At 35.4% G+C, this 26,858-nt stretch overlaps 2 protein-coding genes and 1 non-coding gene across 9 annotated transcripts; 1 reads left to right on the plus strand and 2 right to left on the minus strand.

The window, feature by feature from the left end:
- Positions 1–700: 700 nt before the first annotated feature.
- On the plus strand, positions 701–23,610 carry LOC129872828 (V-type proton ATPase 16 kDa proteolipid subunit-like). 7 transcript variants are annotated; one of them, XR_008762569.1, is made up of 5 exons: positions 719–9,419; positions 9,902–10,187; positions 18,033–18,225; positions 18,553–19,061; positions 19,194–19,614. XR_008762569.1 is itself a non-coding variant. In XM_055947736.1 (4 exons), the coding sequence occupies exons 1-3, from the start codon at positions 9,341–9,343 to the stop codon at positions 18,187–18,189; spliced, it is 522 nt and encodes a 173-aa protein (XP_055803711.1). In that variant the 5' UTR covers positions 715–9,340; the 3' UTR covers positions 18,190–18,225; positions 23,548–23,610. The 7 variants fall into 7 exon arrangements, 6 of the variants coding, with proteins under 6 accessions (XP_055803712.1, XP_055803713.1, XP_055803711.1 ...); XM_055947736.1 differs by lacking the exons at positions 18,553–19,061; positions 19,194–19,614 and adding an exon at positions 23,548–23,610 and having other exon boundaries at positions 715–9,419; XM_055947735.1 differs by having other exon boundaries at positions 715–9,419; positions 18,545–19,614.
- LOC129872827 (kinesin-like protein KIN-7F) lies at positions 19,637–26,773 on the minus strand. The gene is made up of 14 exons (XM_055947732.1): positions 26,140–26,773; positions 25,588–25,836; positions 25,047–25,136; positions 24,825–24,925; positions 24,610–24,723; positions 24,434–24,515; positions 24,298–24,365; positions 24,150–24,218; positions 23,949–24,073; positions 23,324–23,654; positions 22,834–22,929; positions 21,698–22,744; positions 20,414–20,727; positions 19,637–20,176 (listed from the first exon to the last, which is right to left on the minus strand). Exons 2-14 carry the CDS (start codon positions 25,757–25,759, stop codon positions 19,864–19,866), a joined length of 2,922 nt encoding a protein of 973 aa, XP_055803707.1. The 5' UTR covers positions 25,760–25,836; positions 26,140–26,773; the 3' UTR covers positions 19,637–19,863.
- Positions 26,640–26,755, minus strand: LOC129875352 (U5 spliceosomal RNA). The gene has a single exon (XR_008763151.1). It is a non-coding gene; the product is annotated as a U5 spliceosomal RNA (small nuclear RNA).
- Positions 26,774–26,858: the final 85 nt, after the last annotated feature.

Here is a 26,858-nt window from a genome sequence, read left to right on the forward strand (position 1 = left end):
ATATTTCTAGATATCCCTGGCAGCTTCACCATCAACAAATACATATTGTAGAGTCTCCCAATAGGGGTTAGAACAATATTTTCAAATTGAGGGTATATTGATGCCAAATCTAGTAATAGTTTTACCGGTAGTTTACCAAGTAGAAATCTCCATGAGAAGAAAGACATCTTAAATGGTAGCCTACTATTCCAAACCTTATTGGTGTTTGAGGTCCTTTGTCTTGCTTCTTTTATATGGTTAGGCGCTTTTATTGGAGTAGTGACCATCTTCACAGAGTGTCCAAACAGCATAGTCACTCTTATTCTTGTCATCTCTACAAATATTCAAAATATTTTGAACCAATTTAGTAGTTAAATTGTTTTGAAGTTTAGAGATGTTCCAGTCCCTATTAATGATATAATCACTAACAAGTTTTTTAGAGTACAGATGACTTTCCTGACTTTTTTTTGCAAGAGCACCTAGTCCAATCCAATTATCCCACTAGAAGTTGCTATTTTTAGATTGGGTACACCAATATGTATATACGGTTCAATCAAAGCTTTAATTTTCATCATCTGTTTCCAAGTGTGAGAGGTATTGGGAGCCACACTTCTAGCTACTACATGGAGTCTACTGCAATACTTAGCATTGAGGAAAATGGCCCAGAGAAAAGGAACAGTTTTATATCTCCACCATCTTTTAATGGCAAGGTTAGTACTAATTTCAGGCATGCTTCTAGTACCAACTCGCCCCTCCTCCTGAGAAAACGCATTTTATTCCAAGCAGCCTAATGATAATTATTTTTATTCTCTGAGGATCCATAGAAAAAGTTGGAGAAATATTTCTTAATTAGTTTCAGAGTTTCCTTTGGGGGACTTAAAGCAGATAAAGTATAAATAAGGATGGATTAAAGAACATGTTTAACGAGAACAATCTTACCGCCTGAAGATAATAAGTTACCCTGCCAACTGCTTAGTCTATTTTTTCAATCATGTGATCAAAGTAAATAATTTTTTTCTGCCAATAAAGACGGGACAACCAAGTTAATTAGAAGGAAATTCTTTATCCATAAAACTAGTAGCTTGTCTCATTCTATTAATCCTACTAGCAGATGTCTTAGGAGCGGTAATAAAAAAAACTTTTATCGTTGTTCACTAATTGACCAGAAGCACTTTCATAATCCTTGATGTATTTCATAACATGTCTTATCGATCTATTATTTCCACTTGTTAAAAATCAAGATATCATCAGCGTAAGCCAAGTGATTGATAAAAGGTCTTTTATTGTTCATAGAGAAAAGGGTGAATTTGGGGTTATTTTCAAGGTTGTTGAGCATTCTAGATAGAATCTCGACTCCTAGAATAAGCAAGGAAGGTGAAAGAGGATCTTCTTATTTCAAACCTTGTGAGGCGGTAAAGAAACCATGTCTAGATCCATTAATAACAATAGAATACCAAACATTTTTTAAAAGCTTCTCAATCCATCCATCCCAAGTCTGACAGAAACCAAATTTTGTTAAAACAAAAGTTAAGAAAGGTCACGACATTCTATCATAAGCTTTAGCCATGTCAAGCTTAAGAATCATGTTTTCACAGTGTTATGATTCTTAATATCTTGAATGATCTCCTGAGTCAATAAAACATTTTCAGTTATGAGCCTACCTTTAATAAAACCACTTTGATTCCCAAAGACCAAAGTATTCAAGAAAAGGTTAAGTCTAGTAGCAATAATTTTGGAGATGATCTTGTTGGAGAAATTAGAGAGACTAATAGGTCTCATATCATAAAATGTCTTAGGGGAAAAGGTCTTGGGAATGAGGATTAGACATGTATGAGTGAAAAAAATTGTCAGATTACTACCATTGAAGAAGTATGGCATAAAATCAACAATATCTTCCTTGAGAATATTCCAACAGTGGTGACACAACTTACCATTGTTACCATCTGGCCCAACAACACTGTCAGGAGATATACTAAAAACAGCTTCTTTAATTTCATTTTTATTAGGAATGGAAGTAAGAAATAGACTATCAGAATCAGAGATACAACTAGAATGTGTTTAAGGACCATACCTTTGTTGTTAGACCTTTGTAAGTTGAAGATTTATTTGAAATGTCTTATTGCAGCTTTGGCCACTTTGTCATTACCCTGCACCCACTTACCTTTATGGTTATGGATCTTTTGAATGTGTATTCTCCTCCTTTTATTTTTCACAATGGCATGGAAGTATTTGGTATTTTTGTCACCTTTCTCAAACCACTTTATTTGAGACTTTTTCTTTAGCAAATTATCTTGTATGCTCAGCCGTCTGGTGTACTCACTGTGAGCCTTGTTGAAATCCTCTCTACCTAGCTCTGAGTTGTACACTAGATCCAAATCCTCAAGTTCTTGAACTTTAGTTTTCCATTGATTGACTTGATCATAAATATTTACAAGAGATTCAATTAGACCATTGCTAAGCTTTTTACTCAAGAGCTTAACTTTAAACTGAAGTCTCCACATAAGATTACCCTAAATTGGCGTGTGCCAAATGGTTTGCACAGTTTCCAAGAAATCAGGTTGATTAACCCATAGGTTAAGGAACCTAAAATATTTGATATGATTTTGTTGATCATTAGAGTTTTTCATAAGCAAGGGTTTGTGGTCAGAACCACTTCTAGCTAGATTTTTAATGTATTTATTTTGAAATATAGAGTCCCACTCATTGTTAACAAGTACCCTATCAAGCCTTTTCCAGATTCTTTTACAGGCCCTCTATTGTTGCACCAAGTGTATTTTGAGCCACAGAAATCAATGTCAATCATCCCATAATTATTCATGCAGCTGATAAAATCTAGACTCTTGTAAGTTCTATGGAGATTGCTTCCCTTTTTTTCATCTGAATTCATGATTACAGTGAAGTCTCCTTCAATGCATCAAGGACCTTTAATGTTCAAAGCCAAAGTTCCAATACTATTTCAGAGCTCCTTTCTCTCCGTGGTAGTGTACTTTACATAAATTGTCGTGACATTGAGGTCTTTATCAATGTTGTTGATGTTAAATTTCAAGGTAATTTATTGATCATCATCAATGATAGTATCATCATGATCTATGAAGGATCAAAAAAGGCAAATTTTTCCATTATTGTTAGCCAAGCATTTTTCAAAACCTATAAATTTTTTGTAACCTTCAATTTTATTTCTATCCACAAGAGGCTCCATTATAGCTTCAAAAACAGGACTGTTAATGTTGACTAGAAGTCTCAATCTATGGATGGGCTTTTTAGATCTTGCTCCTCTAATATTCAAAAATATGGACTTGATCATTGGAAGGTTTAGGGAGGAAGCTAGTTTGAGTTCCTTCTTTTTGAGGGAGGTACTGATTTGTTCTGCTGTTTTTTAACAATTCTTAATTCTACTTATGTTTCTTCCCACAGTAGATAAGTCATTTTTGTCACTGACTTCCTTTAGATATGCCTGGGCAGGGTCATCTTCTTGGTTGGTATTCTCTATAGAAGTTTCCATATCACCATGTTGCATTTCATTTGTATCCTTCTTATATAATAGTTTGTGATTATTCACTTGAGTGTTGTCATTGCATTCATTTAAGTCCACATACAAAGAAAGTCTCTTTTGATTCTTAATCTCAGTAGGGATACTTTTTAAGACTTCTTCTTCAGATAAAACATCCTTATTCACTTCACCATGTTGATTTTCCTTATCAGTACCTTTTCGGCTTTGATTGTGCTACCCTTTTTCACAACTTGATTCCAAAAGTTTATTGTCTTGATTGTTAGAATAGTTTTTGTTCTTTTTGTCATCCTGTTGAGTTTCTTGTATATCCAGATTCTTATTATCCTTACTGCTAAGGGGCTTTTCACCTGTGTTGTTGATACTAGATTCTTCCTTGAGAGAATTGTTACTTGCCATATTTTTTTTTGGTATTCTTCATGCTATTTTCCCGTGAATGAACATGTTTAAATTTGTCTGTCCTTTTATTTTTGGGCATCTTTTTCTTTTTATTTTTCCCAAGTCTACTGGTCATTCTTTTTTTTTTATCCTTCTCATGGGTAGCATCTGCCTCCTGTTGATTTGCAGGACTTTGTAATTCATAGTTGCTATCTCCAGTAACATTATTTTCCCCATGTTCCTCACTATCTCCATTGCCTTTGTTTGCCTTTTTTCCCTTATTGTTATCTTCTGTTTTATTTTTCGTAGGCTCAACTTTGTGTTTAATATCCACCTCTTTGTTCTTGACCTTGCTACACTGAAGTATATTGTGCCCTAGAAGTTTGCAGTGCCTACAAAATTTGGAAACATTTTCATACTTAAACTTTTGAGTATAACCTTTAAGAGGGTTGTTTTCATCTTTCAGTTTGACCCAAGCCGAGTTTAATTTTGGTCTAGTTAGGTCAACTTCAACCTTTACCTTAGCCATGCTTGATCTCGTTTTGTGATCAGTTGCTACGTCCATAGATAGAGGTGTTCCCACAGGCCCAACAATTTATTTTATGTAGTTTCATGTGTGGAAATGAAATGGGAGTACAGGTAGTAGTACCCAAATGGGAACTATCAGTGAATCCTCTTCCGGTTTAAAGTCCAGCGCCTACTTCTCAAGCCACATCAGTTCTCCCTTAATTTTAATAGATCTCCGAAACCAGACACTTCTAAAGTCATCTTTATAGTAAAATCAAGGAAAACAGTTCAGAAATCATAAACCCCAATCTTAACATTACCTTTTGTGGAGATTTTTTCTGCAAACTTTGAGCGTATCTTGTCTATTTGAGGTTGAGTCGTTAGGAATTTTCCAACTAATGTGAATTTACATTCATCCGCCATAACTCCTTAGTAATCGAAAGCTATAAAGATAACGGTCGGTATTCCATTATGAGCAGAGTAGCGAGCTTTCACCGCTGGATCCCCATATCTATTAATTTTTTGGCTTAAGGTTGCAGGGGTTTGAATAGCTTCTGGGTAGTTTGATTTTTGGATATTCACCTCCTCTTCTCCTTGATTAATGATACCCACCACACTTTGATCAGGGAGATGCGCCGACGAAGAGACCATCGGAGTCCCCATCTCTGGGTGTGTGGTCCCCCATCGCTCATAAAGGGTGAAAAAAGGACCGTTGTAGCAATGTAACGTATGTGTAAGGAGAGGTTTTTTTACTAATGGAGTAAGTACACCATTTCTCTCTTACTCTTTCAAATTGAGGACATGGCCCAGGGTGTGGAAGAGATTGGATAGGGGTATGGTGAATGACAAATTGTTGGAAACCATGCCACAAACCACTATCTCACACTTGCCATCTGTGGATCTGACCATAATCCTTTACTTTAGGAACTTATTGTGAAATGGAAAGACAATGTAAGATACTTCAAATTTTTGCATTGTTCGATTCAAAATGATAGTTTTATGGAAACTTTGAATAGCAGAGAGACATTTGGCAATCCCATGTGGTGTCTACATCAGAAAATGAAAAGATTGGCTTCTACTCTTAGCACTTGGTCCAAAAATAAATATGGGAATATATTTGCTATGTGAAGAATTTTGAAGAAAGGGTCAAACATGCTGAAGAAGAAGTTATCAATATCAACTCTAACGATAATAGAGCTAAATTATATCAGATTAATGTTGAATATATTAGATATATGAAGTTGGAAGAATCTATACTCAAGCAAAAAAGTCAACTCCATTGGTTTCAAGAGGGAGATGCTAACTCCAAGTACTTCCATACACTGATGAAAGGCAGAAGAAGAAAATTATTCATCCATCAAATTTGTAAAAAAATGATGTCTGGGTCCAAGGGAATGAAAATATTGCCAAAGCAGCCTGTGAACACTTTCAACATATTTTTATTAGTCATGAGAATAAGATCAATGAAGAAGTTTTGCTAAAAATTTACAAAAGAGTTACTCCTGAACAAAATCAGATTCTCTAAGTTATGCCTAACACTGAAGAACTGAAACAAGTTGTGTTCTCAATGATTCCCAGCTCTGTAGCAAGCCCTGATAGCATGAGTGGAATTTTTTTTCATGTTTGCTGGGATATCATCAAGATGGATCTACTAGCTGTTGTACAGTCCTTCTTTTGTGGTCATATAATGCCTAAGTTTATGACTCATGCATGCCTAGTTCTTCTTCCTAAGGTTGAACATCCCAATTAGCTCAAAGAATTTAGACCTATCAGTCTAAGTAATTTCATAAACAAGATCACCTCCAAAGTTCTTTATCTCGAATTAGCCCCTATTTTACCTGATCTTATATCTTTCAATCAGTCTGAATTTGTTAGAGGAAGAAGTATTTCTAAAAATATAATGCTTGCACAGGAAATTATTCATGGTATCAGAAAGCCTAAGGATGGGAACAATGTTGTCATTAAGTTAGATATAGCCAAGGGCCTATGATAGGGAGTCTTGATCCTTCAATTGCATAGTTCCGTGGAAAATGGGGTTTGGTGAGATGTTTATTAACATGATGTGGAGAATAATGAACAATAACTGGTACTCCATCATTATCAATGGAATAAGGCATGGATTCTTTTATTCTACCAGAGGGCCCAAACAAAAGGATCCTCTATCCCCTGCATTGTTTATATTGGGTGTTGAGGTCCTTTCTAGAAATATGAATCTTCTTTATCAGGATCACAAGTACCAAGGGTTCCATATGGAGACTAGAGGTCCTCAGATTAATCATCTCAGCTTTGCTGATAATATAATTATTTTCACTTTCAGTAGCAGAAATTCATTATAGTTGATTATGGATACATTAACATCCCATGAAGTGGTGTCTGACCAACTCATTAACAAAGGAAAAAGTCACTTTATGGTTACTGCTAAAACTCCTTGTGAGATCATCACTTTAATTAAGGAAGTTACTGATTTCACTCAAAAAGAGAGCTCAATCACTTATATTGGATGTCCTTTATACATAAAGGGACAAAGAATCATCTACTATTCTGAACTGGTGGATAAGGTGATCAAAAGGATCAGTGGTTGGCAATCAAGAATTCTCAATTTTGGAGGCAGAGTTACTTTGATTAAGCATGTTCTTCAGTCTATCCCTATCCATACTCACTCTACAATCTCGCCTCCTAGGACTACTATTAAATATATCAAGAATGTTACAATTGACTTCTTTTGGGGATGGAATAAAGGAAGAAAGAAATATCATTGGGCTTCTTGGGAAACTCTCAGTTTTTCCTATGCAGAAGGTGGTATAGGAGTTAGGGAACTTTCTGATATTTGCACCTCCCTTCAAATCAAATAGTGGTGGCTTTTTAGGACTAAAACTTCACTTTGGAGTCAGTTTTTAAAAGCCAAGTATTGTAGAAGAGCAAACCCTACGGCTAAAAAATGGCATACTGGACAATTCCTTGTGTGAAAATACATGACAAAAAACAAGCATGATGTGGAAACTCAGATCAGTTGGAAGGTGAATTCAAGGACTAGTCATTTTGGTAGGATGATTGGTTAGGGGTTGGTGCTCTTGCTAACTACAACAACAGTTATAGACTCAACAACACATAAGTGTCTTACTTCCTAGAGAATGGTAATTGGAATCAGACAACATGCCCCTCCTAATCTGATTCCTCAAATTCTTCAAACTAGGATTCAATTTCAAGAAGGGGTCCCAGATGAGGCAATCTGGAAGCTCAATGAAAATGACAGATTTACTTATTCATCATCTTGGGAATTTACTAGGCGAAAAGGAACCAAGACTACTATTAACAAATACTGCCAGCACAAACATGTCCCCTTCAAGATGTCCTTCCTACTATGGAGAGCTTTAAGGTGGAAATTACCCACAAATGACAAGATTACCAGCTTTGGAAGGGAGCCTGCACCATGTTCTTGCTGCAGCAGAATTGGTTTGGATAACATTTACCACATATTTGTAAGTGGTCACTTTGCTAATCATAATTGGGAATATTTTTCTGTATTTTTTGGACTTAGTCATAGTCACATCCCTCTGGGGAACTTATTAATGGGGTGGTGGACAGTTAACACCAAAAATGAAGTTCACAAGGTTATGATTTAACCATTTCTCATTATTATATGTTGGAACCTTTGGAAGAATAGGTGCTCAGCAAAGTATGGAGAAAAACAATCAAGCAGTGTAAGAGTTAAATATTTGATTTACAAAGACACTATGTACTTACTTATTAGTGCATTTCCATACTTGAAATGACCAAATAACTGGAAGGAGTTAGACCAATATGATGGAAAAATACAGTCATGATATGAAAATTAGTATTGTCACCTGGAAAGCCCCTTCTATTCATATCTACAAACTTAACACTGATGGGAGTGCTTTGAACAACCCTGGAAGGATAGCAGGTGGTGGAATCCTAAGAAATTACCAAGGGGAAATAATCTATGTTTTCTCAATTCCTTTGAAAGTGGGAACCAACAGTCAGGCAGAAGCCCAGGCAGCAATTCACGGTCTATAGTGGTGCATACAACATAGATACAGTAATGTGCTTTTGGAAGTTGACTCAGAGCTCCTCACCAAATGGATCAGCATGATCATCACACCTTCATGAAAGCTTCAACAATACATTAAGGACCTACAGGATCTCAACAGTCAGTTGGATTTCTTCTAGTGTCAACACACTTATAAAGAAGCAAATGGTACTACAGATTACTTGGCAAAATAGAGCCATAATTTTGATATACCCTAGCACTATTATACACACCATCAGCTACCAGCAGCAGCAAAAGGAAGTTGCATACCGAAGAAAATAGGGATAGATACATTCAGGAGGAAAAGATTGAAGAGAATTAAGCAACCACCTTGACTTTATTTGTCATGGTCCCTGCATGATATGGACCTCCTCTATATCACTTTATTTTCCTACAACCTTTTCATATTGACTATTTCTTATCCTAGGTATAACTATTGTGAATAGGTTAGCATAGATTTATGGGGAGAGTCTCCTTTATTTATGTTTCCTAAATATTTGTATCGAGAGGAGTCCTCTCTTTAGGTGCATAATATTTAGGTTTACTTTTTATAGTACTAGAATGAATTGACTGACTTTAATAGGTTAGTTGACTTACGAACCACCATAAGATTGGAGCTAAAATTTTATGTCCCTCTCCTTGTATATTTTTTTTAATCTATGTTAAGATTTGGGGGTGCATGACTTAATCTCTGACCGCCATGAGTGATGAGATTCTTGAATTAGATCCATTTAAAAAAATAAAATTAAACAGCTAATAAAAAAGAAAAAAGCTGCAATTGAGAGAGACAGTGCACATTGCACACAGAAAGATCTCGTGACTTCAAAAGCTCGTCGCCGATCTGAAGAAGTCACCGGCGAATTTCCTCTCGGTGACTGCAACTTCTACTAGCTAATCATTTGTCAACTTCGTCGGAGAAAATGTCGTCAACTTTCAGCGGCGATGAAACTGCTCCCTTCTTCGGCTTCCTTGGCGCTGCAGCTGCTCTCGTTTTTTCCTGTAAGCTCAAAAAACTCAATTCGCATGCTCTAAACGGGTTCCTTAAAAGTATTTTCCCTTTCCTGAAAGGATGCCTAGTTTAACTATTTGGAACCTTTTTTTAAAAATATTCTCAGAAATGTTTACAACAAACAATTGTAATTCAATCTGTAGTTTATAAAATATATTAACCATGCTAAAATTAAGTAGTCCGAATTGACCTAAAAAATTGGATGTGTTGATCCCTCTCTAGATCCTCTATTTGAATCCTTAGAAATGTTAATTCCTTGGTTAAAAGAGAATGGCACTATCAGTATTTTGAAAATTTTATCAACTGTTATTTTGCAGCAAATTCAACAGTAACTACTAAAAATTGTGGGCTTTTTGAGTTTCAATTATGTAAATTTCATGTGAATTTTCAATTTATCTGAAAATTTGATGTATTAACTCTCGTAGTATATGGATGAGAAATAATGGAATTTGAATTTGTTGTGAATATTTAGGTATGGGCGCAGCTTATGGGACAGCAAAGAGCGGAGTGGGAGTGGCATCGATGGGAGTAATGAGGCCGGAGCTTGTGATGAAGTCAATTGTGCCAATAGTTATGGCTGGAGTGCTAGGTATATATGGTTTGATTATTGCAGTGATCATAAGTACTGGAATTAACCCTAAGACCAAATCTTATTACCTTTTTGATGGATATGCACACCTTTCTTCTGGTCTGGCTTGCGGTCTCGCTGGGCTTTCCGCTGGAATGGCTATTGGAATTGTTGGTGATGCTGGTGTTAGGTACTTTTCAATCTCTAAGTTATTTGATAGACTTCAGAGTAGTAAAATTCCTTTTGTGCACATAATTGTCTAGGAATGAACACTTCCCTGATAAGTCCCTGTCTGAATTTTTTGGCACTTTTACTTATTTCTAGTCAATTTGACTTAATTTTGGAACTTAATTGGACTAGATTAGTTCACTTATAAGAATAAAATTTAGATATTTGAAAATTTAGAAGAGTATTATAAGATGCAATATTTCTCATATGAAAATGGTCAAAAGATTAAAAAAAATGTCGGTCAAAGTTTACTTAGTTTGAATATGGGAAGTGAAAAGTACCAACCATGTTGGACAGAGAGTCCAATTTTAACTTCCATAGTTCTCATGATAAATTTATCCTACTTTAAATGCTGCAGCTTAACTCTTTCTCATCCTGGATTTGCCCTTTCTAATGTCATTTATGATTAGCGAAATATACATGTGGCATCTTGCAAAGCTTGTTTTATTTTGCTACTCTATTACGTAACTTGAACTCTTCGTCAGTAAGTTTGTTGACCTGTATTACCATTTTCTAGAGATAGTTCTTGCATATCATTTAATGTTGTCAAAACACTCAAGTGCATGATTTCTACAAGGGCTTTTCATATTTGATCTTGTACTTCCTCTTTGTGTGCAAAATGAATGTCCTTCTATGGAAAAAGCTTTTGCATTTAAAGATCATATGGCCACTACCTGGTAGATGACATATGATGCTTCTCAATCTATGTCAACGATTTAGGACTTCAGGATAGTGTCTTGCGGGAAACATCAATAAATTCTTTTGAAGTATAATTTTGCTGCTCACCAATGTTCAAAAACTTTGTAAATATTAATTTTTTCAAAGAATTTTAAAATGAGATGCAGATTTATACCTGGGATGTATCATATTTGACAGAAGTAGAGAATTATACATGTTTTCTTCTCTTGTAACATATACTTATTAGCTTTACATCAATCTTAGGTTGTAACAGGTTAAATGCTAGATGGACACAAGAACATAAAAAAATCCTCAGATCTATTACTGAAAGCATCAATATCAGTGTGTAGAATGAATAACTATGGTATTGGACAGTTTCCTTTCTTGGTTTGGCAGAAAATTCAATGTCTTTGATACAAGTATAGGTTATATTCAAGTGTATCCTAGAAGAGAACATGTAGCCTAAAATGGAGTCCAGAACCTATTTGAGCCACATAGAGACAAAATTGACACAAGTATGCCACATTTTTAGAATGTAACTAAAATAGGCTTAGAGGAACTTCTTTTTCGTTTTATCAAAATTTTCAAGCAGTAGACTTTAAATATGTTAATGTCTAAATTTTGATATAAAACGGAAATTTTTCTTCCACTTTATAAAACGGAAGAAATTCTTCCACTTTATAAAGAGGTAGTTTTTCTTCCACTTTATAAAGTGGAAACTACTTCGTAAGAAAAATTTACTTTACCAAAAACTTTTCACTTTCTTCTTCACATTTCATACTTTACCAAATATTTTTGGACGTTTACAGTAAATGTCGGAACAACATCCTCCATGGTCATCGTGAGACTAAGGTCCGTGGTGGATGAAGGCCCCATAGTTTGAATCTAAATATAAAATTAAAAGTTAATTTAATATAAGCTTAAAAGGCATTAATAAATAATAAAAACATAAAAATATTTCAAAACAAATAAATAAATAAAATAAACCTATGTCACATCAGGATCCCCAGTAAATGTCGGAGCAAACATCCTCCATGGTCTTCGTGGGGCTAGGGTCCGCGGTGGATGAAGGCCCCATAGTATGAATCTAAAATAAAATTAAAAGTTAATTTAATATAAACTTAAGGTATTAATAAATAATAAAAAACATAAAAATATTTGGTAAAGTGTGAAATGTGAATAAGAAAGTGAAAAGTTCTAGTAAAGTAAATTTTTCTTATAATGTGGAAGAAAAACTTTTACTTTATAAGGTGGAAGAATTTCTTCCGTTTTATAAAGTGGAAGAAAAACTTTCGTTTTATATTAAATTTAGATGTTAACAGATTAACGTCTGCCGTTTGAAAATTTTGATAAAATGGAAAAAAAAGTTTCGCTAAGCCTATTTTAGTTACATTTTTAAAATGTGGCTCACTTGTGTCAATTATATCTCTTTGTGGCTCAAATAGGTTCCGGACTCCCTAAAATGCCCTTGTACCCTTGTGTCCCAATGTTGAGAATTTTGAAGCATCATTGAATGTGTATGCATGTGGACATTCGTCAAGGAAGTGCTATGTTTTTCTTACTCTGACTGGCACTGCAGCTTTGAGCTAAACCAATGCTGAGAACTCCCAAATTGATGCATTTTATGATTTTCTTTTTTTTTTTGCTTTTTTGTGACTAATTTTATGCTTTATTTTTTTGGTTCCATGGGGATCTGATGCTCCTTGAGTTTGCATATGTTTTTACTCTATGTATTTACCTTTTGATATCAATAAATCAATCAGCTAGGTCTTAATTCCAAATAGTTGGGGCCAGCTATAGGAATCCTTTGTATCCATTCTGCTCTATTTGGACCAATGTTGTAATATTTAGTAGATGAAGTAAAATGGGGAGGGGGTGAGAGATGCAGGAGTTTTGGTTGACTAGCATTGCTCCATTGGATGCATTTGTGTTTTACTATATCCACAGATGGCTTAGGCCTAAAATACAGAATAAAGGTTAGGCTCATGAAGAAACCAGTGAAGATTTTGCTACCCTCGAAGGATTTGTCAGCCTTGCTTCTGTTGCGTATGTAATAACCCAGTTCTTAGTAAGTGATTTATCAGACAAATATTGTATCCACAAAATTCCTGACTTACAGAAGTAATGTGGTCACACTACATTAGTGTAACATGGTAACTGAATCTAGTTACGTATACAAAGATGAAAATCTTCAATTACATACTTTAACCTTCCACTGATTCGTTGGTTGAGAATATTGTAAGTTGAGGCATGAGCAGTTGAGTTATTTACTTTTCTTGTGGTTATGAATTGAGATCTTGGGTTGTTTTGTACTTTGAGCAATGCATTGTGAAAACGTCTTTCGGTATTTGCTTAACTTCTAATATTACGTGAACAGAACAATTTTCCAGAAAACAAATATCTGGGATTTTCACTTTCAAAAGAAAAAATCACACTTGGATTTTCATAGTATTGAATTCATGAATCATTTCCGGTGTAAGCTTTTACTGGAAAAATCAATGAGATTTTTAAGAGATGTCTTAGAGCCCGTTTGGATGGGCTTAAAAAAAGTAACGTTTATGTATGAAGTGCTTTTAGAACTTTTCAGTGCTGAAAGTTATTTTTATAGATAAGCAGTTGAGTGTTTGGATAAAAGTGTTTATGCTGAAAATAAGAATTTGATGTGTTTGGCAAATGTGAATTTTAGGGCTAAAGAGGGTACTTTAGGAATTAAAATAAAATATAAGGGATATAAAAGTAATTTCTATGGTCAAAGAAAATGACTTTTAAGCCCTCCAAAAAAAAGTTAGGATTTTCAACTTTTCATTTTTGGGTGGCTTTAAGAACTTTATGGCTTAAATTTAACATTTTAAGTTGGTAGCCAAACACCACAATAAGCTAAAAAGGGCTTATAAGTTGGTTTGACCAACTTATAAGTCCATCCAAATGGGCTCTTACTCTATGTATTTCCTTTCAAGAAGTTAAAGGTTAAGTTGCTTCTAAATATAAAAAAGTGTCATTCTTCTGGAAACATGCTAAAAAGACGATGTAAAAAAGAGTGTCACATAAAAGGGAACAATGGGCACTAAATAATCTATTCCTTTTGGGGTCGTTTGGTTTGTAAACAAGTTATACTAGGATTATAATATGAGGATTAAATAATGATGGGATTCTTTAGGGGTCGTTTGGTAGGGTGTGTAAGAATAGTGTTGAATATGATGTATTAGTAATGCTTGTAATAGTTATACTGAGATTATTTCTTATGTTTTATTTGGTTTGGTGTTTTATTTGGTTTGGTGTATTAAAAATAACATGCATTGCATAATTTTTAAAACAAAAATATTTGTTTACAAAAATACCCTATACAAATATGGTTGAAGGGATGTGGAAAAGGTTTTGAGGGATAATTGTGTCTTTAATTATGCTATTGAATGCATTAAAATCCTTTGCATTACTAATACCATGGAAATTCATGTATTAGTTATACATACCTTAATACCAAATAGAGTGTATAATTAATGCTTGCATTATTTATACATAGGTTGAAAAAGTGTACCAAAGTTACTAGTAATACACAAAGTTAATGCATGCATTTTTTTTTGTCGTTTGGTAGAGTGCATTGGCAAAAATAATGCATGCATTAATTTGGTGTATTAGTAGTACCTTGTTTGGTACACTTTTTCATGCTATGTATAACTAATGATTGTTTATTAAGGTGTGTATTACTAATATCGTGGATTTCTAGGTATTAGTAATGCAATGAGATTTAATGCATGCATTAGCATGAATAAAGACCCAACTATCCCTCAAAATCTTTTTTTACATCTTTTCCACCACATTTGTTTAGGATATCTTTGTAAATAAATATTTTTGAAAAAAATTATGCAATGCATGCTATTTTTTATACACCAAACCAAACAATGCATAAGAAATAATTATGCAAGCATAACTAATGCAAACATTACTAATGTAAGCATTATTTAGCATTATTCTTATACACTCTACCAAACAACCCCATAGTGAATATACTTATATTGATAGAATCTACAATAGGGGACAAGATAGAGAGAAGAAGTGGCTGGTGAGATAAAAAGAACAAATTTGTGTGATATTTCAGAATTTTCAAGTAAAAAAGGAAATATGTATCCATTTCAATCAGTCATAAATGCATCTAGAGAAAATAAGAAAGCAAAGGAGGGGGTTGGATACTTAGAATCTCAACAAGTTTCCTATATCAGTCCGTATTAATAAATGTGAGATTACGACATGTCATAGGGATAGAGAAAATTGTTTGTTCTAATGTCACAGCTGGTGGAGGAGCAGCCATCTGACGGTGTTTCTGGCCATCGATGCGTGGTTTGTTTCACCACTCTCCCCTACAGAGGTCTCCACCACCATCTTTTCACCACCTCCGTACTGGACAGTGGACTCCCACCCTAGTTCCTTCTGCCCCATCTGCTTCGATGTCTTCCTCCACAACCCTCCGTCTCCTATGCAAAAAATGCACCTCTATCTCACACCTCTCTTGCGTCCCTGATGCTACTTCCCCCTCCCCTGATTACTTGTGCCCTCCCTGTTCTGACCCTAATTTCACTTTCGTCTATGTTACTCCAATCATGCTAATATACCATTGAAATCAACCCCATTTGGCTAAACAGTTGGTTGCCGCTGCTACCATTGTTTCTGAGTGTATCCACAATGCCGCCGTTATGGCCAGGAATAACATTGAGATTAGGGTCAAGGAAGCTCTGTTAGCTAAGGCTGAAGCTGCCCAAGTTTTGGATAGGCTAAATAATCTGTTGGACAACCATGATCATCAGTTTGGTAACGATACGGGGGAAAACAGGATACATGAAGCAAAAGGATGCTCCTCTCAATCTCCAGATGCAGATGATTGTGGAACCCTTGATGATTAGCTTGAAGTAGTTGCAGTTCTAAAACAATGTTATATAAGGTTTTTCTTTTTTCTTTTTCTGTTGTGTGGCTGCTGGCATCTTGCAACCTCTCTATTTTTGAATTGCAGGGGCTGTTTTTGGCGAATAGAGTAATTGGAATTATTCATTCAACTGCATCTAGCTTACTGTTAATGCCTCTCTTTCATTTTACATTTTCACTATCTAAATTTTATTAGTTGCCATGTTTTATTCACTGTGTTTTTCCTTTTCATTACTACGTTGTTTTGTTTCACTTGAGCTGAGAGTCTTTCGGAAACATCCTTTCTACCTCCATGAGGTAGGGGTAAGGTGTGCATACACTCCATCCTCTCTAGACCCGAGTTTGTGGGATTTCACTGGATATGTTGTTGTTGTATTGAATGTGTATTATCATGTGTCCTTTACACATACTTCATCTGACGTATCTTGTTGTATATGGCATGTATAAAACAATGTTGAAGAGAAGTCTTTGTTTTACCATTTTACAAGTACCTTAATCTTACACTAGTCAACTACTAACCGATATACGTGTCTTTGGATATCCTCTTCTTCATATTTGTCGACAAGGGCGACTTTAGCCAATACATGGACCAGTTACATACAGATATTTGGCACCTTTTGCTTCCACATATAGTAGATAGCATCACCCACTGTTGCTGATTTTGTAACTAGCTTAATCGTGAAGAGAGCTCGCAAGTCGCACCCACAAAGATCAGGGTGATCAACCTCAATGGTATTATGTACATTCTGCCTTACGCTCTGCATGTCTCTACCAAATTGCTAGCACCAGCCTAGGGCCTTACCTAGATTTGTAACCTATATCAGCAGAAAGTCAAGCATAACAACTAGGAGTAGCATACCTGTTCCGGCATTCCTCCACAAGGTGGCAGAAGGGATAATGGATCATAATAGGTTGGCAAAACTTGTAGTTCATAAATTGGTTGGTGAGAACTCATAGGTTTTAAATAGTCATGCAATATTTAAAGTTAATTTTATCACCCAATTATAGTTAAATCCACCTGTCACTGTTTTACTCATTTTGCCATTTGGTGTGATAGGCATCAAGCTGAATGTGGCAGGTGCACTAGGGTCTAGTCTATCTAGAATTCAATGGCCTAATTATTATTCTCTAATGACTTAGTTATATTAACCTTATTCTTTGTTGTTTTATATGAGATCTGAGGTCTGGAAGCTTGAAAATCAAGATAGGAATGATTTTATTGAATGAAACTGCTATTTGCATTCTCTGAACCTCCTTACCTTATTGGTGGCTGCATACATGACGGAGAAGTAATTCCGAGGCACTAGTATTCCCTAACATCCTTTTGTTATATGCGCCTCAGCAAAATACAAAAGCCCATATCTTGAAGAGTAAGCGGCAGAGATGCTAAAGTAGATTAATTTGTTGAAATCTTTTTTTCTTAATGGAGCCATTGTTTGGCTGGGAGCATCAGTTGATTCTATGCTGAAAATTGATATTTCCTAAAACATATATCTAAAATTGAAGCTTGCAGAAACTACTATCTTCGGGATGGGAACTGGGTAAGGGGCGCAGAAATTAAGTTTCGAATTTTTTATGTTCAAAAGGCTAGAGAACAAAAACTCTTAGTTTGAAAATTAAAAATATATACTAGAAACTAAAATCCAAGTGCTAATAGCCCAAACTTAGCTGGGTCAATTGTCCTGGTTCACTTCATTTCTTCCATGTACTCTTATGTCTTATCCTATTTGAAGTGTAGATGACATTGTAGATGATTGGGGTCCCACATTTTGTGAACAGCAGTAATTTAGCTAGGGACAATAGAAGAAGCTTTGATTTTCATCCTTAATCTGAACTCGTATTAGAAAGTTAATACTGAAATTCAGAAGGAAGTGCACAACCAGATAGGTTTGAGTAGTAAGCTATCATTTTTTTTCAATTAAGTAGTATTGTGAGCTCCCGTTGTCAGTTGCAAATATTTGTGCAGGTGAAAAAACAATATCAATTTCTATAGTTTTAGTAGCTTCTTAAGAAAAGCATTAGTTTATGATTCTGCTTTGCTCTACTACTACTTTGTTAGAGTTCTTCACGCATGGCCTCTTAATTTGGTTCTAAGATGTTTTCCCTCACAATGCTTGATGTAGAGAGGCATTATTGTCTGCAATTTTATATAATAATATTTGAAGTTCGTTGCCACAAATTTATAGTATTTCCCAACACTAATGTATCTGTTCAGAGCAAATGCACAACAACCAAAGCTTTTTGTTGGTATGATTCTGATTCTCATCTTTGCGGAGGCATTGGCTTTATATGGTTTGATTGTCGGCATCATCCTTTCTTCCCGTGCTGACCAATCCAGAGCAGAAAGGAATAATACTGTCTTCCCAGAGTAACGATGGATGTCTTCACATATCTGTGGTTGAACTTTGGTAAGTGGTGCTAGTCACTAAGTGCATCTTTCCTGTCATATTATGTGTTCAGTTGGTATTGTAAATTAGGTAGCCAATTTTCCCTAAAGATGTGATTTATATTCTTTGTATTTAAACTATGGAGAAGAACGTGATGGTTGAGTGTCAAATAATTATATTATTGTTGTTGGAACTTGGGAAAACATTTATTTTTCCCATTTTATGAATTCCGCCTTGGTCATTGTTGTGAGCCTGTAAGCAGTCATTGTTGCTATTGGGTTATTTTTGCTTAGAAGATGTTTTTGATGTATGTATATGTTCTTGATGTCAAAAATATGAGGTACATAGGTAGAAGCTAAGACTGGTGTAAGCAAGCTGCCCTGCCGAATTGAGACAATCGAAGTCGTTTATCAAGATTTTGCCTGATTCCTAAGAAGGCGAATTTGTTTTCCATGCGGTGCAAAGCAAGCTCACGTTGTTTTCCTAACAAGAACTCTTCCCATTATGATTGTTCTGGTTCTAGCTCAATCAATCCTAGCGCTAACAATTAAACCAGAGATGTCACTCATCAGATTCTCGCATGGCTTCTCATGTTAATGTGTTATCTTGAGATTCATAGCCTAGAGTCCAACTGAAGTTGATTTTAGGTCGGCGTTTGTGTGGATGCCTTATAAGCTTGCTTAGGCTGTAATTTGAAATTTGTGCTTCAATATCTGCATGAATATTGAGAAAGAGTGGAGGAAGGCCAAGTGCTATATCGGGTGGTTCTTGCTGGAGCAGTGTTAGGTTCCCATTTGGCATGCAACTATAGAAAAGTAGTCTGAGGTTCGGAGGCCCAATATAGTACACTCAGAACAGTTAAGTTCCTATGCTTTACTCTGCGTAGAGACTATGCTTCTCTTCTCCAGCTGCCTTCTCTTTGAGCTTCCCTTACTACTCAAGAGGATGCTGTATGTATTGAAGCAACATCATTCCTCTTTATTCTACAGGAGGCTCTCATCAAATTATCAATCTCAACTCTTGGAGTTGTGTGGGTACCGGTGGACAGGACCACAAAACCCTAAAGTATCAATGCAGCTGTTAGTATAGTGAGAGAGAACAAACTGGGAATAAGAAGCTTATCATTGTGATTATGTATCTGTTGTTTCAGCCACATGTTTCCCTGATTTCAAACATGTTAACAAGAGACTTGACTATATATGAAATTTGTGAACAAACAAACTCTGATCTGAATGTGAAATTCAACCCCGCATAATACTGGCAAGGTTTGTGTTCTTCTTTTTGCGTATTATCCATCTTGTGTCTCTTATTATTGGCTTTAACATACCAGAAGAAAAAAGAAGAAAGTTGTTATAAGAAACTTTTGGTTTGAAAGCACTTTTTTTCTTTCCCAAACACTTCCGAAAAATAAAAAAGATCTTAAAAACCAAAAAAAAAAAAAACTAGTTTGAGTGTCTAAAGTGAACTGGTCGCCAAATGGTATTCGGATGTTACACTTTCTCCAATGATGAGTAATTTTAATTTGGGTCTCCTGTACAAAACTAAAACTCATTACAATCAGCATAACAAAAAAAAGGAAAAGAAAAAAGAGCTGGAGAACTAACATTGAAATCAAAGAAAAATAGATATATATGACGCAGCCTATATCATCACCAAATATTACAAAAGAGATTTGAGTCCTGTTTTGAAACTGTAATTTCTACTTGTTCCTGAAAAATCAAGTCCAAACATCTCCTCAAGACCTTTTCCTGGCTCCATAAACCCAGCCAGTTTTGCTACCAAATAGGCACTATTTGCAATATGGTTCATATCATCTGTTTTACTCCACAATTTCTCAGCCAACTGATGCCTTCTTCTTTTGCTATTGATTCCAATTCCCCACTTAACGTATAGGCTTTCTCGTTCTGCTTCACTTAACTTTTTCTCCATTTGCTTGCTCAGCATCCGTCTCTCCTCTCGAACATCTTTCTTGCTGTTTTTCAATGAATCAAGTTATTAATAACACAAAATTCCATATATATGTGAAGGTACATTAGTACCTACTCTACGAATTGGCAACATTGGCAGAAAGACTAAGGGCGAGGGTAGGTGAAAATGAAGACATCATAAGTAAGGATAAATAGAAGGAAAATTATGAACAATTCATTTCTATGTGACAAATATATTTGCAAGGAAACGCCGTGGAATGAAGTTTCAAGTATATTATTACCTTCCCTCGAGTGACAAAGTCCTACCACTGACAACGGTTTTCTCTCCACGTGAAAATGTGTCCTTGAGAAAGGTTAATCTTCTAATTTCAACTTCCATGTATATAGCATCTGTGGAATCACCTTGGAAAAGAAGGAAGAAGTATGTTCTGTGTGCCAAGGAGACATTACACGTATGCCAAAGTTCAATAATCTCTTCTTGAAGTCTCTTGAATTCGGAGGGCCAACTGTAACGACTTTTGTAATCATATTCTGCTGGCTCAGCGTCTCTCAGTCTCTTTGAAGGTTTATCATGTTCTGGTTCAGCCTCCTGAACCTGTGACATAAAAGGACAAATCACTAACAAATTAAACAAGATTAGGTTCCCCCTATTTTCGCATTAAACAATGGACATAAGTTGCACCTATATAAAAATTCATCCAGTACAAATAATCTATCGAGAATCCGGTAAGTAATAGAAATTGTGATCCAGAACACATAAACTAAAAATTCTGGCTCCGTCTCTGATTATAATGTTATAATGAAGGATGGTTTCCAGTGCCTCTGAGTAGGAGCAATCATGCTCTCAATTATAATAGCTTCAAACTACAACAAGTTCATGAGGTGTCATCTTCTAGTCAGCGCCATCAAGGTACTTTACGAACACATACATAATCTCAAGGAATATCATCTGACAGTACCAAATGCAAGTTTCTACTAGATTCTGTTATTAAGTGAGGGCAACCTTTAGCATAAACATTTTTTTAAAAGGGATAATTGGGGTAGAAACTCCATTAGTTGAGATTATGCGGGTATGGTAGAATTAATTAATGATGGAATGACCCTTTGATGACTTCGATCGTGAATAAGGGTAAAAATAGTGGGTTTGAATTCCCAAAATGTTTATTTGAGGAGTAAGTGTTCATTAGTTACTCTTAAAATTACTTGTTTATTAGATATTGAACGTTTGGAGGCATGAAGGACAGGAAAAAGCATGCGTGGAGTAGATTTCTTGTTCCAAGATCATCGCTCGAGGTAGGCAATGGTTTACTCTATGTATAGACTTGATTAGTGATACGTAGATACTGCGTAGAATTGATGGAGACAGCTTCTCATTCCAGATAAAAGCAACTGTGAAAGAAAGGTCTTCCTCTAAGAATCTTGGGATCTTAAAGTATCAATCAGTAAACTAAGGATGTAAGTTTTTGTCATCCTTCAATAGATTCCCTATGAATGATTGGAAGTACGAAAACATAAGACTAGAGAAATATGAAAAGTTGCTTTCTAAGACGACAGAGTGTACTCACCGGACACTCTTTGACACCCATTTCATGTTGAAGCTCATCCATTTCATTCGTCCTTGCATTGCATGCACCATCAGCATCTTTGACCTCCTCATCAGTTAAAGGTTTCCTTTTTGTAACTTCAAGTTCAACATTGAAAGCACTCTCTACATGAAAAGTGGAACCATTTCCTAAAGAACGCTTAACATCAGTTCTGTCGGATTCCTCTAAGCATGGAGAATATCGATCAGTAATTATGCTAGCTTTGCAACTTGTACTTTTACATAACTTCGAATTTCTATTGCATGATGAATCACCATTGAGATCACATGGTGAGGATAATCTTTCTGGAGGAGCATTTGAGGAATGAACACAAACTAATTTTTTCTCTTCTTTTAACGGCAATGGCACGAGCTTTTTGTTGTCCTTGCACTTTGGTGATTCAAGGGCTTGCTCAACCCTTATGGGAAATGACATTGAATCTCTATTGGACTTCCTTCCTTCCTCGAAAAATGATGATGACACCGATTCTTGGTCTTCTTTTATGTGTGATGATTTTGACTCCCCATTTTCCTTGTATGGAGATGTCGCTGATCTTCTGTGTCCGTTTTCAAGAGGTGATATTGTTCCGTGATTTGTTCTATCCCCATTCATAATGGTTACTAGAGATGGAAAGCCACCATTTTCTTCAGGAAGTGAACAATTGAATACTTGTGTTCCCTTCACACTTGATTCTTCTGTTTCAATGCAACGAACTTCCCTGCATAGATCTTCAGAAGTCTCATTACTTTGTTTTTCAGCTTCATCCCATCCCTGACATGAATCACTTCTGCTATTATTTGAACTGCCAACTAATAGCATTGGAAATGTATTGTTGCGAAAGATGCTTTCTTCAAACTCTGGCACGTGTATAAACTGATCCTCAGAGTTACACCTGCTATGTCCAATTGAACGTGCTCTAACATCAACATCTATGTAACGAGTATCTCTCAAAATGGAAATCTGTTGCATTGGGCTTTGATAATCTGGTGATCTTTTCACACGTAAATTTGGGTAGTGTCCGAAACCAACCTGTAGAATACGCGAAAAAAGTATCTTTGGCATAGAATAAGCAAATATATAGATGAGGAAACTAGTAGAGTCTATTAAATTTCATCTACCTGAATTACATCATCCCCAAGCAGCTTCAGCAGATCTTTAACTTGACTCTGAGCAATGTCTCGTTGCAAAATTAAGTCCTTTATCTCCTTCTCCATCTATAGAAGAGGAGAAATCAAGGATTCAAGATGTCAAACAGCAGTGCATTTGTAATATAATCAGGATAATGAACTTTTAATTTAAGCCGATAAAGATGAGAGACCTCAAATAGCATGTCAGGGGTAATGATAGATATGCTTCATTTACGAAGAAAACGACTATTAAAATCTTAGATATATAATGGAGGGTACATCTTGCATGCTGAAAATCTCAATTATCTGTATAATTCTTCCGTCATTAAATTTGGACCTTCAACTGTTATGTTTTTAGTTTAATATATCATGCCGTTTATTTTGTTCTTGTACCACAATTAACCTTTCCAAAAACAGATTACATTTTGTTGATACATTAACATGTTTGCAAATACTTATTATCGTCATCAAGATGCATTACCTGTTGTATTTGATGGTCCTTCTCTTGCAGTAACGCTTCGTAATCTGAAGGGAATATGCAAGCTCTGGGATACCTTAACTCACTTTCCAGTCTTGCCAACTCCCTCTGCAAATGCTTCACTAATGTTTTATCTGACATGACTGCTTGGGTATTTGTAGTTACTTCCTTGGCACAACTTGCAAACAATAGAGTATTCCTTGATTGCTCAACATGACTTCGTGCAGGGCTAATTGTACAGATGATGGCAGTTCTACCGTTTCCACCCAATGATGGCTGTAATATCCGGGTTAGCTTTGAATCTCGGAAAGGAATGTGGCCAGTCCTATCCTTGCTGCATTAAGTATACAAAAAACTTGAAATACTTTCACTTTCCAAATTCATCGAGCAGTGATCGAAGGAGGTATGTCATGCTTAAATCTGGTTTCCATTTAGGATTTTGCAGGCAATAGGAAGAAAACATAATTGAAATAATGCTAATAAGACCTATGCACATCTGATGCAACCGATTACAAGGCTATACGCAATGCACAACTTTAACACAAACATTACAGGATTTAAGCCTCCTTATAGAACTGGTTTAATAATCATGTTAAACTCGATTAAGACTGCACGAAAATTGAACAACCTTAGCTTACGAATAACGGTGCCCAGGGTCAGCAAACTGCGGTTTATGTGACAGCCTTCTTTCAGCCTTGTACCAGCTGACAATGACTGAGATGTCCGCTCACTTCCAGCCAAATCGACAAAATTCTGTGTTTCAATGATAAAACAATCAGTTGTTACCTCAGTACATTATTATAACAACACTCTCGAAACATTTTCGTACCACAGTAGCTGAACGGGTACTCGAGTTGTTGTCTCTGCCTAAGTGCTCACCAGAAGAACTTTCAATTGTCTGCAACAACTTGTACGTCAAAAATCTGGTTGTTTTAAAGCTCAATGGCCTGTTAGACAAGAAGTTTCAGTTCTTTTACCAGTCTGATGATTTGGTGAGATCTGGAGCTTGTTTCATTCAAGGAAGTCTCCCCAATCTGTCTCTGAGCTGCAACATTGAGTCGTAAAATTCAAAACCATGGTTAACTATAAAGCCATGGTTACTCATTCTCATACCTTCACAAATAGAAAGGAGATGAATCACATAGTTCCAGTCCCTCAATGTTTCCTCGGTGAGTTTCTCAATAACAGTCCCTCTCTGTTGAAATTACTCTACATGATTTAAGATGAAACGAAACAAAAGAATACAAAATGACTAAAACCTTGTTGATCAGTAAATCAAACTAATTAACCTCTGGATCATCTAGAAGTCGGAGTGGAGTTTTATCTTCACCAAGGAGATCTCGGACAGATTCATTATATATCTCCATAGCAGAAAACTTCAAAACAAAGTCTCTTTCTGTGTGCTACAAGTAGTAAATTTTGATAATTAGAGCAAGCAAAAACTCTTGGAACATAAGTGGTGAACAGACAACTAATGATCGATCATGAAGTAGCATTAGCTTACCTTCTGCACATATTCGTAGATATCTGCTATGGCATATTCAGTTATTCCAGTCATAGTGTATGTCTTTCCGCTGCTTGTTTGGCCATAGGCAAGAACACTTGCTAGTCGATACATAAATAATTTTAGATTAATCATACAGTACATGGACTAGAAGGTCCAAAAACTACAAGCAGACACACATGAGGCAACAGACAAAAGTAAATAATTTGGTTTATTACTCACAATTGAATCCTTTGACAACCGAAAGAGCAACTTCTTTAGCTGCTTCTTCATACACCTGTCTTGTCGAGCAATCACTGCTAAATACCCTGTCTATAAACCAATAAGACAATAACGTCCACACACAGAAACTTATGTGATTAACATATGATAATATCGTAAAACAGGAACCACAACTCTTCCCGAACTTGGATTATTGAGCAACAACAGTTAACAAAAACAAAAACAAAAAAGAAGCTCAAGCCTCATTTAAGAATTTCAAATTAAATGTAATCCCATTAAAAGGGGTCTAGGAAGCATAGAGTATACTCAGACCTTACTCCTACCTCGTGGAGGTAGAGAAATTTAATTTTGTATGGGGGGTAAAATCTTTTCATTTTGCTTGGTTCTCATTTCATTAATTTTCCTTTACAAGTATCACAAACTCTTACTTCATATCAACATTGTCAAACTCAAAATTATGTCAGAAGACTATCATCATACGTTGTACAATTACAATATGTTTTCGACCAAATTGATGTACGTACGTAATGTAAGAACTTACCAAAGGTATATGCAGAGGGATACATCAAACGTTCGGATGGGGAAGAGCTACTATTGTTGTAGATAATAGTTGTGTCATTTATACATTCCCAATCTGAAACATCATTTCTCTCTTTCTCATTCAACGCCCTTAACCGCACAGATACATAAATCCTCTCTTCATGTTCCTCCATTTTATTTTTTCTCTAAACCAAAAATCTCATTTAAAGTCCCGCGATATATTGGAAATGATCATGCACTCTCCAACAAGCTACGTAATAAATTGTTCTATTGGATGTAATTCTCTTATAAAAATTATGGTCCAATTTTTTACAATGTATATAACAATATTGATAATAGTTAAGAAGATCAATTTATTTTTTTCTTTTTCTGGAAAATTTGATATGAACTTTTGAAGAAAAAAGAACCTCTCTTTCTCTTTTCTCCTTTGTTTGGAATTTGATAACAGAGAAAAAGAGAAAGAGAAGGAAATAGATATAAAATACACTAGAGAATATATAAGAATTGAATTTGAGAATCAAAGCATATAATAAAACAAAGAAAAGGGAAATACAAAGAGGAAAGCTTCTTCTTTTTTCTTTTTACCGAAGAAAAAAGGGAAGTTGGGTTTTTTTGTTTTTTTGGCTAATTTGTCCTAATTTCTCTTCATTGTGTTTTGCTTTTTTCTGTTGTGTATTAAAATTTGTGTTTATGCAGCAAAAGTAAACCATCAAATTTTCGCAGGTTTGGAACGTTATTTTAGCAAATAGCTTCTTTTTTTTCCTTTCAACTTATGAGTCATCAACGATTTAATTTTTTTATAAATTATTGGAAGCATTAGATAATAGTCTAATATTTTAGAGTTGAATGATTACTCAACAATTGGCCATCAAATCACTCATGTTTGTTGTCTTTCAAAAGGCATATGTAATTTTTTTGAAATAACAAACAGTTATGTGCTTTTATGTATCATAACAAATGTAATAATCTAGTACAAGTAAAGAGTTAATACTAAATAAAACACATCTACATTAAAAGAAGAACAGCCATCAAAAACTTAACTAGTATTGTTGGGGATCTCTTAAAGAGAACCCCTCCAAAAATTAGCGTATGCCACTAATTGCAACGCACACACGGTATTCTTTAGTAAAAGGCGAAAGAATAGTTCGCTATGTGTTCATTGCGTGGCTGCGTGATTTCTAAAGTTGGCGTAGGAGCTTATTTTATAGTGGTTTCAACTTCTGCTTCTTCAATTGTAGCCGATGTGGGACTTTGTTCAACATAGTACAATAT

This window comes from Solanum dulcamara, chromosome 11, assembly GCF_947179165.1.
Source record: "Solanum dulcamara chromosome 11, daSolDulc1.2, whole genome shotgun sequence".
In the NCBI taxonomy this organism is placed as follows: domain Eukaryota; kingdom Viridiplantae; phylum Streptophyta; class Magnoliopsida; order Solanales; family Solanaceae; genus Solanum; species Solanum dulcamara.

Coding starts and splice junctions, on each gene's coding strand:
- LOC129872828 (XM_055947736.1), top strand. CDS start 9,341: ATGTCGTCAACTTTCAGCGGCGATGAAACTGCTCCCTTCTTCGGCTTC. Junction 9,420..9,901: donor AGCTGCTCTCGTTTTTTCCT/GTAAGCTCAAAA, acceptor GTGAATATTTAG/GTATGGGCGCAGCTTATGGG. Junction 10,188..18,032: donor GTTGGTGATGCTGGTGTTAG/GTACTTTTCAAT, acceptor GTATCTGTTCAG/AGCAAATGCACAACAACCAA.
- LOC129872827 (XM_055947732.1), bottom strand. CDS start 25,759: ATGGAGGAACATGAAGAGAGGATTTATGTATCTGTGCGGTTAAGGGCG. Junction 24,926..25,046: donor GGTTGTCAAAGGATTCAATT/GTGAGTAATAAA, acceptor TGTATCGACTAG/CAAGTGTTCTTGCCTATGGC. Junction 24,074..24,149: donor GTACCCGTTCAGCTACTGTG/GTACGAAAATGT, acceptor ATTGAAACACAG/AATTTTGTCGATTTGGCTGG.